This window comes from Carcharodon carcharias, chromosome 10 (assembly GCF_017639515.1).
Source record: "Carcharodon carcharias isolate sCarCar2 chromosome 10, sCarCar2.pri, whole genome shotgun sequence".
NCBI lineage: Eukaryota > Metazoa > Chordata > Chondrichthyes > Lamniformes > Lamnidae > Carcharodon > Carcharodon carcharias.
In genome coordinates this window covers 90,514,483-90,525,162 of record NC_054476.1, presented here as the reverse complement: position 1 = coordinate 90,525,162, position 10,680 = coordinate 90,514,483, and the positions used below count along the sequence as shown (strand labels likewise).

Genomic DNA, 10,680 nt, shown 5'->3' with positions numbered 1-10,680 from the left:
CAAACACAGGCCAGCCCTTTGATTTGCAATTAGTTTAGGTCTTTTTACCAGCTTCTCAAACCGAGAGTCTTTACTTACATTTAAAAATTTCAATCCTAAACCAAGAATTATATTCCTCAAACATATCAGTCATGAAAGTCCATATTTGTAACAATATTAATAATGTTATGTGAATAATTAGGTTCCAGTGTTATATAAATAAACTACATCACAGTGCTTTGTAGATAACTAGTTACATGTATGGGCTATATTACAGAGTTACATGAACAGAATACGTCAGAATGGCAGCTAGATAACTAGATTGCAAGGATATTCAATTGGCTGACATTGCAGCTACACGCATGCACTGGCTTATATGAATGGACTACATTATTGATGGATAACTATAATGCAGCATTATTTGTGCACATTGCATCTTAGTTTGCATTTACGGGCCATAAGCTATGTTACTTAATCATTGGTAAACTCACACAAGCAGCAATCCTTGAAGCCCAGGATGTACTGCACAGTCACTGAAACAGATGACAAATGCACAAGCTTCCATGGTAAGATCCACCCATTATATCGGAAGCAGCCATATGCGTAAGAAGTTATAACAACCACACCTGCTATTAAATTTTATGGCCTGGGCAGATGGCTTAAAAGGTGTGAACTCTTTGTGAGGTAAGGTTTCAAGTTTGGCCTTCACTGGACCCGGTCTATCATGGGGCCATGGAGTATAACTATATGGGCTCTGAGCTGGGCTGTTTCGTATACCTTCTGCGTGGAAATTAAACATGGTGAGTGTGAAAAATTGAGAGCAATTACTCTTTTTCAGGATAGCAATAACCTGCTTGATTTGGCACTGTAAATATTAGAGACTTACGAAGGATGAGAGATAAACACAATGCAAAGAATTATGAAGAACTAGAGAACAATTTTATGTTACTTTATCTCATTTTGTATTTTGAGAGTCCAAATTGCAGCTGTTTCTCAGTCTGTGATTTTCTCCTTCATTACTAAATGTTAAAGTTTGTATTTTGCAGCCAGAATGCCAAACCACAAGGATCATGTCTGCAGCACTTGGGGAAACAACCACTTTAAGACCTTCGATGGAGACGTTTATAAGTTTCCTGGAACTTGTGACTATAATTTTGTGTCTGACTGTAATCAGCTCTATAAAGATTTCTCCATTCAATTTAAACGTACAATTTCCAAGGGGCACCCGAAGATACATTACATCACCACAACAATCAAGGATATTGTGATTTATATGACAGCCAAAATTGTGGTCATCAATGGAGCTATGTAAGTGAAGCAGCAAAATATTTTGTACGATATATGTTTATATATATTTAACCTTAGTGTCTGGGCAGTCTATGGGCCTCAGGTAGTCTGTGATACCCACAGTTTGAACCTAACTGTAACATGTTCATCAACAAATTCCAACTTTGAAATAGCATTTTCTCTCTCGTCTTTGTGCTCCTTCCCTGTCCTAACATCATTGGGATAGAATTCTGTCACCATACAGGCAGTAATCAGGCAGGTGGAGCATCAGCCCTGAAAATTCGTTAGGCTTTATCTTCAGTGTGTGACCAGATTACTGCCCACAAGTTGAAGATGAAAATTCATCTCATTGATTCCTTGCAGTTCAGAGGACCTAAATGGTCACTCTTCTGTGTGAGCCAAGCTATGAATGTCAGCAGCTTCTTAACCCCAACGGGTATCATGGTATGAAAGAAATACAGCCAAAGACTTTGTTAACCCGGTTTTTACCCTGCTTCTCACCAATGGCTCAGGTGTGCTCACACTAAGCACCCGCAGCCTTCCACCATCTCTCCCTAGTATAAGCCCAGATTGTAATTCTGGTATGAGTTCCTAACCAGGTGCGAGACAGTCATATCCTGACATCCATATACATAATCCCAATGGGAGCTCAGTGGATAATAATGGAACCTTCCAGTCCTACCCTCATAACCCAAGGATGATCTGGCCAATTGCAAATCTCAAAGCATCGATCTGGCAGTAATAAGTTAACTCCGGTAAGATTGGACAATGCCATGGTATGTATTTCTAAGCTGTCTAAACAGTATATGTGTTAAAATGAAGGAAAATAGTTCACTCTCCACTGGCAAGAATTGGGAAAGGGGAATGTCCAGTCCTTCCCTGATTTTGTGTATAATTAATATTGGACCTGGCTTATTTGATGCTAAATCAGGGGAGAGATGGTGGTGTAATGATAACGTCACTAGGCTGGGAATCCAGATGGCCAGGCAAATTCTCTACAGGCACAGGTTCAAATCCCACCATGGCAGCTGGTGGAATTTAAATTCAATTAATTAAAAAATCTGGAATTGAAAGCTCATCTCAGTAACGATGAGTATGAAACTATCATCGATTGCTGGGAAAAAAACCCCATCTGGTTCACTATTACCCTTTAAGGAGGGAAGCCTGCTGCCCTTATTAGGTCTGACCTACATGCAAATCCAGATCTACAGCAATGTGGTTGACACATATGAATTAGGAGCAGGAGTAGGCCACTTGGCCTCTCGAGCCTGCTCCACCATTCAATAAGATCATGGCTGATCTGATTGTAACCTCAGCTTCACATTCTTGCCTACCCCTGATAACTTTTAACTCCCTAGCTTATCAAGAATCTTTCTACCTCTGCATTAAAAATACCCAAAGACTCTGCTCAGCAAATTTTTGAGGCAGAGAATTCCAAAGTCTCATGACCCTCTGAGAGAGGAAAAAAAGTGCTCATCTCTGTCCTAAATGGGCAACCCATTATTTTTAAAAAGTGACCCCGAGTTATAGATTCTCCCACAAGAGGAAACATCCCTTCCATATCCACCCTGTCAAGTACCCTCAGGATCTTGTATGTTTCAATCAAGTCACCTCTTACTTTTCTAAGCTCTAGCAGACACAAGCCTAGCTTGTCCAAACTTTCCTCATAAGACAACCCACGCATTTCAGGTACCAATCTAATAAACCTTCTCTGAACTGCTTCCAGAGCATTTATATCTTTCCTCAAATAAGGAGACCAATGCTGTACACAGTACTCCAGATGTGGTCCCACCAATGCCCTGTATAACTGAAGTATAACCTCTCTACACTTGTATTCAGTTCCTCTCACAATAAATTATAACATTCTATTAGCTTTGCTAATTAGTTGCTGTACCTGCATATTAACCTTTAGTGATTCATACATGAGGACACCCAAATCCCTCTGCATCTCAGAGTTCTGCAATTTCTCGCCATTTAGATAATATGCCTCAACTAAACTATCAATATTCATTTGTAGCCTCTTCACATCTTACTGTCCTACCCATCTTTGTGTCATCAACAAATTTAGCAACCATATGATCAGTACCTTCATACAAATCATTTACATAAATTATAAAATGTTGAGTCCGCAGCACTGATCCCTGTGGCACACCACTCATCATATTCCGCCAGCCAGAAAATAACCCATTTATGCCTACTCTCTGCTTCCTGTCAGCTAGCCAATCTTCTATCCATGTCGATATGTTACCCACTACCTATAAGCTTTTATTTTCTGCAATAACCTTTGATGTGGCACCTTATCATTAGCCTCCTGGAAATCTAAGTACAGTACATCCACCAGTTCCCCTTTATCGTGTTACTTCCTCAAAGAACTCCAATAAGTTGGTTAAACATGATTTCACTTTCACAAGCCATATTGACTCTGCCTGATTACCTTGAACTTCTATTATGTGTCTTTAATAACAGCTTCTAACATTTTCCTTAGGACAGATGTTAAGCCAACTGGCTTGTAGTTTCCTGCTTTCTGTCTCTCTTCCTTTTTGAATGAAGGAGATACATTCACTATTTTCCAATCTAATGAAACCTTCCCACCCGTCAGGATAGGCACCGCCTCCTCACGGCTCCGAATTGGATAAAGTGGTCCTGGGAAAGTGAGTGAGTGAAACCTTCCCTGAATCTAGGAAATTTTGTAAAATTAAAACCAATGCATCAACTATCTCACTAGCCACTTCCTTAAGACTCTAGGACAACATTTATCAGGACATGGAGACTTGCCAGCCCACAGCTCCAACAATTTTCTTAGTACCGCATCCCTAGTGATTGCAATTTTCTTGAATTCCTCCCTCTCTTCCATTTCCTGATTTACGGCTATTTCTGGGATGTTACTTGTATCCTTTATAATGAAGACGGGTGCAAAATACCAGTTCAATTCATCTGCTATCTCCTTACTTTCCATTATTAATTCCCCAAATTCACTTTTGTCATGAAGATATTAATGTATATAATATTTTGGAAATATTTTTCTTTTAAAATAGAAGTTTAGTCTGCAGGTCTGTCTTAAATGGATTACAGCCAGCTAGGCTGGGTGCTTTGATATGTACTAGTTTTGATATGTAAGAGAGATAGTGTGCATTTGCATTTTTTGAATAGAGCATTCAAGAAGTGAGGTGAAAATTGATACCTTTCTAACAGCTACCAAGCAATATGTTTATATTACTAATAAAATTGGTACTATGAAAGGGGTTTCATTGTTAGGAGGTGAAGTTCAAAGAGGTTGTTGATACAATGAGAATTAACATTCAATGGAGCTGGTAGGTATGACTTCAGTAATTTTTCGGGTATGCAGGCAAAGGCAATGTAAGATCAAAAGGCAGCTGCAAGCCTCCAGCTGGCTCCACAGTGGAAAGAACCTCATTTTGAATTTGCAAGGTGAAAATGCTTTGCCTGATGTCTGATTAAGTCCATGGGTTGTTGTTGCCTTAATGGAGATTAGTTTGGGAATTTGTTAAAAGCTATGATAGTAGTAATTTGTAGCCATGTGTACATATATTTTAACCTGCATAAATTAATAAAATGTTTCATTTAGTTTAATGTAAAACCTCGAGAACTGGGGGTCTGATTCCTGAATTTAGAGTCGCATCTCAAACATACCACTTACAATTATAGGTTATGACAGTTGTTTAAAGTTTCCCTCTGGGATTTTTAAAAATAACCGCACTTTACCAACTGCATCAGCCATAACACTTTCTATAGGACCAATGCTCAGTTTGTTAATTCTTCTTTTTAAAATACCAAAAGAAATTCTTACTATCTGCTTTCATAATTCTAGCTAGCTAGTCAAGATGAGCTGCAAACTATCTATTTATTCATCTGACACCTCATTTTTTTAAAAATTGTTCATGGGATGTGGGCTTCGCTGGCTTGGACAGCATTTATTACCCTCCCTAATTGCCCTTGAGAAGGTGGTGGTGAGCTGCCTTCTTGAACCGTTGCAGTCCATGTGGCGTAGGTACACCCACACTGCTGTTAGGGAGGGAGTTCCAGGATTTTGACTCAGTGACAGTGAAAGAACGGCGATATATTTCCAAGTCAGAATGTTGAGAGAATTGGAGGGGAACTTCCAGGTGGTGGTGTTCCCATCTATCTGCTGTGTTTGCCCTTAGGCGATGGTGGTTGTGGGTTTGAAGGGTGCTGTCTAAGGAGACTTGGTGAGTTGCTGCAGTGCAGTTTCTACATGGTACACACTGCTGCTACTGTGTGTCAGTGGTGGAGGGAGTGAATGTTTGTGAATGGAGTGTTCATCAAGTGGGCTGCTTTGTCCTGGATGGTGTCAAGCTTCTTGAGTGTTGTTGGAGCTGCACTCATCCAGGCAAGTAGGGAGTATTCCATCACACTCTTGATTTCTACTTTGTAGTTGGTGCACAGGCTTTAGGAAGTCAGGAGGTGAGTTACTCACTGCAGGATTCCTAGCCTCTGACCTGCTCATGTAGCCACAGTATTTACATGGCTAGTCCAGTTCAGTTTCTGGTCAATGATAACCCACAGGATGTTGATAGTGGGGTATTCAGCGATAGTAATGCCATTGAATGTCAAGGGGCGACGGTTAGATTCTCTCTTGTTGGAGATGGTCATTGTCTGGCACTTGTGTGGCGTGAATGTTACTTGCCACTTGTCAGTCCAAGCCTGGATATTGTCCAGGTCCTGCTGTATTAGGACACTGACTGCTTCAGTACCTGTGGAGTCACAAATGGTGCTGAACATTGTGCAATCATCAGTGAACATCTCCACTTCTGACCTTATGATGGAGGGAAGGTCTATCTACAGCTGTCCAGCCAGTGTATAGCTTCTATCTTATTGCTGGGGCCCCAAACACCCAGCACTCCGCTGAGGTCACATTCCAGTCTTGACTTTTAACTGCCCTATAAAATGGCCTTGCAAGCCATTCAGTTCAAGGGTAATTAGGGATGGGCAACAATTGATGATCTTGTCCACATCCCATGAAGGAATAAAATAAAAAAATCAGTTTCAATGTAAATCACGACACAAAATTTAGATTTCATGACTAGCTACACAATACAGGTGCCAACAGAAAGAAAATGAATGTACTGGGGCAAATAGAAATATTTGATACGTGACAATGGAATTTGAACAAACTGGAGAACAGTCATAATGTGTTGGTGGACAAGCAGACAATCAGTGTGTGTGTGGATGGACAGGAGGACAGTCAATGTGTGTGGGGATGAACAGGACGACAGTCAGTGTGAGTTGATGGACAGGGAGACAGTCAGTGTGTGTTGATGGACAGGAGGATAGTCAGTATGGGGGGGATGGACAGGAGGACAGTCAGTGTGTGTGGATGGACAGGAGGACAGTCAGTGTGTGTGTGGATAGACAGGAGGACAGTCAGTGTATGTGGGGATGGACAGGAGAACAGTCAGTGTATGTAGATGGACAGGGAGACAGTCAGTGTGTTTTGATGGGCAGGAGGACAGTCAGTTTGTGGGGATGGACTGGAGGACTGTCAGTGTTTGGGGATGGACAGGAGGACAGTCAGTGTGCGGGGATGGGCAGGCAGACAGATGGTGTGTGTGTGTGTGTGGATGGACAGGCAGACAGTCAAGGCGTGTAGATGGACAGGAGGGCAGACAGTGTGTGTGGATGGACAGAAGGACAGTCAGTGTATGGGGATGGGCAGATGGACAGTCATTATGTATCTGTGGATGGACAGGCAGACAGTCAGCTTACGTGGATGGACAGGAGGATAGTCAGTGTGTTTGTGGATGGAGAGGGGGACAGTCATGTGTGGATGGACAGGAGGATCATCAGTTCATGATAATGGACAGGAGGGTGGTCAGTGTGTGTGGGTGGACAGGAGGATGGTCAGTGTGTGTGGATTGACAGGATGATCTGTGTGTGTGGATGGACGGGGGACAGTCAGTGTGTGGAGGGACAGGAGGACAATCTGTGTGTGTGAATGGACAGGGGGAAAGTCAGTTTGTGTGGATGGACAAACGGACAGCCAGTGTTGGCAGGAGGATACTCGAGTTGTCTGGATGAACAGGCAGACAGACAGTGTGAGTGAATGGACAGGCAGACAGTCTGTATGTGTGGATGGACAGGAGGACAGTCAGTGTGTGTGGTTGGGTAGGTAGACACTCAGTGTGTATAGATGGACGGGGGGCAGTCAGTATTTGTGGATGGACAGGTGGACAGTCAGTGTGTGGGGATGAAGAGGTGGACAGTAAGTGTGTGTGGATGGACAGGAGGACACTCAGGTTTTTTGGATGGACAGGCAGACATACAGTGTTTTGAATGGACAGGCAGACAGTCAGTGTGTATGGATGGACAGAGGGACAGGCAGAATGTTTCGATGGACAGGTGGACAGTCAGTTTGTGTGGATGGACAGGTGGACTGTAAGTGTGTGTGAATGGACAGTCAGTTTGTGTGTATGGACCATTGGACAGTCAGTGTGTGGGGATGAAGAGGTGGACAGTAAATGTGTGTGCTTGACAGGTGGATGGTCAATCTGTGTGGTTAGACAGGAGGTTAGTCAGTATGTGCGGATGAACAGGCAGACAGTCAGTGTGTGTGGGTGGACAGAAGGACACACAGTTTGTGTGGATGGAAGGACGGACAATCAGTGTGTGTGAATGGACTGGAGGACACTCAGGTTGTTTGGATGGACAGGCAGACAGACAATGTTTTGAATGGACAGGCTGAAGGTTAGTGTGTTTGGATGGACAGGCTGAAGGTTAGTGTGTTTGGATGGACAGGCTGAAGGTTAGTGTGTTTGGATGGACAGGTAGACAGTCAGTTTGCGTGGATGGACAGGCAGACAGTCAGTGTTTGTGTATGGATAGGAGGACAGTTGGTGTGTGTGAATAGACAAGGGGGCAGGCAGTATTTGTGGGGGAACAGTCAATGTTTGTGGATGGACAGGAGGACAGTCAGTTTGTGGGGATAGACAGGTGGATAGTCAGTGTGTGTGGATGAACATGCAGACAGTTAGTATATGTGGATGGACAGGAACCAATGAATTTTGACTGGATATGAAGATTGTCATATGTGGACACAAGCCTAGTGGCGATTGGTGTCTGTGGTTAGACAGTAGGATGATCAGTTTTTGAGGAGGGAGTGTTACTGTCAGCATGTGGCTGGAAAGGAAGTAGTAAATGTTTTTCAAAACACAAACAGAAACAGAAATACCTGGAAAAACTCAGCAGGTCTGGCAGCATCGGCAGAGAAGAGCACAGTTGACGTTTCGTGTCCTCATGACCCTTCAACAGAACAATAAATGTTTTTGACTGGACAGGAAGGCAGTCATTCTATATGTTTCAACAAGGAGGCAATAAGTGTGTTTGGATGGACAGGGAGGTATTTATTGTTTGTGGATGGCCTGGGGTGCAGCCAGTATTTGTGTGTGTGGATGGACAGAAGGATAGTTGGTGTCTATGAATGAGCAGGGGTACTGTGGTTGCCTGTGTACTGGCACAGATTAGTTTGTGCTTTGCGTACAGAAAAGGTGGCAGTATCCATTAACAGACAAGGAGCAGTCTTCCACAACCCTATTCCATGTCATCCCTGTCAGTGTCATTCAGCCGGCTGCACCCTTGCCTCTGAATCAGAAGCTTTTATGGTTCATTTTATCTTCAGAGAGCCAGGGTGCAGAGCAGGCTTTATTTTGCATCTAACCCACGCTGGACCTGTTCTGAAAGCATTTCATGGGATAATCAAGACTAGGCTTTTCTTTGTAGCAATGCTATATAATACTTAATTTGTCTTTGCTTAGTGTTGACAGTTGGGGACAAAACAAAGATGTAGTTTAAAGGGTTAACAGATGTGATTTGCTAATGTATGATGTAGATGATGATGTACCACTGACATGTTACATGTTAAACTTTCGAGAGAGAGGTTAGAATTATGCCTAGGAGGAACATGCCTACTCTGTAACCTGTTTACTATTAGGACTGATACACAAATGTCAAGCAGATACCAGAGTATGTCTACAGGCTGTCTACCAACCAAATCCCATGCCTGGAGTCTAAGATAGAAGGACCCAATCTCAGAACATGGTGGCAGCGGTGCAGACATCAATGTAAAAGGCACATTGGTATTATCGAGGGAACTGCAGAATGAAGAAAACATTGAAAGTAGCTCTTAAAAAATTGGTGGAAAGGGCACATTGGAGAGAGGTAATGATGACTGTAGTGAGCATTTCCTGGCCTTGCCCCACCCAGTTGCCTCAAAGGCCCGCAGAGAGGCCAACAGTGGGAGTTATGGAAACACCATTTTCTCTGGTATTGAGCAGCATCGGGCCTTCACAAAAAGGAGCAAAAACTTTAAGTCAGTTCCTTTCTTTATGTGGTAGGTCCAGTCACAGACGTTCTCCTAAGGCAGGGGATGCAGGAGTCCATCGTAGACTTTGAGTCCATTCTTAAAGCCATTGACTCTTATTTTAGCATGAAGCGAAACTTATTAATTGAACGAGCATGTTTTAACTAGCGGTTGCAACAGCCTGGGGGATTGATTGAATTACTTCTAACCAAATTATATCACCCAGCTAGTTCTTGAGGATATGGAGTGCTGAAGGATGATCTAATCCATGATCGCATGGCTGTGGGTGTCCAGGATGTAAGACTCTCTGACTTTCTGCAGACCAAAAATGATCTTACATTAGATTAAGCGGCCCAAGGCAGGTCGAGCCGCAGAATTTAACCGGGCTATAATTCGGCATGACTCCAAAGCTTCACATGACTCCATTGACTGGGTATATTCACAGGCAGGGGCTCCGCCCACAAGAAAGCCTGCCAAACTAGGGGAAAGGACAGGGAGTTCCACACCAGCAGCCATTTTGAGATGCTTGTATTGTGGCACGAAAATCCAACATAGACACTAGGACTGCCCACCAGGAGGTGCACAATGTCTCTAGTGTGGCAAAACTGGACATTTCAAGCATTTCTGCAAATCCAACAATTTTAATCACAGTCCAAGACAAGGAAATATTTATGACACACCTTCCATCCGAGAAATGGAAAGTCAAGAAGAAGGTGAAATGACAGAGTCCCTAGGGGAAGTTAACAGTCTTAGTCTAGGCTATTGGTTAATTACAGTGCAAGTTCAAGGCTTTGATACCACCTGTAAAAATAATACTGGAGTTGATGTTAACATATTAGCAGTCGACCTCAAGTGGCTTCCGCCAATTATCCTCCATTCATCAAACATCAAATAATAAGGTCCAGGCAGCAGAGATCTTCCAACCAAAGGCAGGATTATTGCTCGTCTTCGCTGCAAAGCATGACAGATCGTTGGTTCTCTCTACGTTCTTCACAAACAATGTACATCCTTTTTGAGTGGCAACATTGGCATATTTCTAGGCATCTGGACAAACCAGATGATGCCCATCATTTGAAAGA

At 42.9% G+C, this 10,680-nt stretch overlaps 1 protein-coding gene across 1 annotated transcript in view; it reads left to right on the top strand.

The window, feature by feature from the left end:
• The first annotated feature begins 496 nt into the window (after nt 1-496).
• Nucleotides 497-10,680, top strand: part of LOC121282852 (mucin-2-like) — a 136,417-nt gene continuing 126,233 nt past the window's right edge. The window contains exons 1-2 of the mRNA XM_041196666.1: nt 497-545; nt 1,026-1,287. Coding sequence (XP_041052600.1) covers nt 497-545; nt 1,026-1,287 — 311 coding nt within the window. The remainder of the gene's footprint in view (nt 546-1,025; nt 1,288-10,680) is intronic.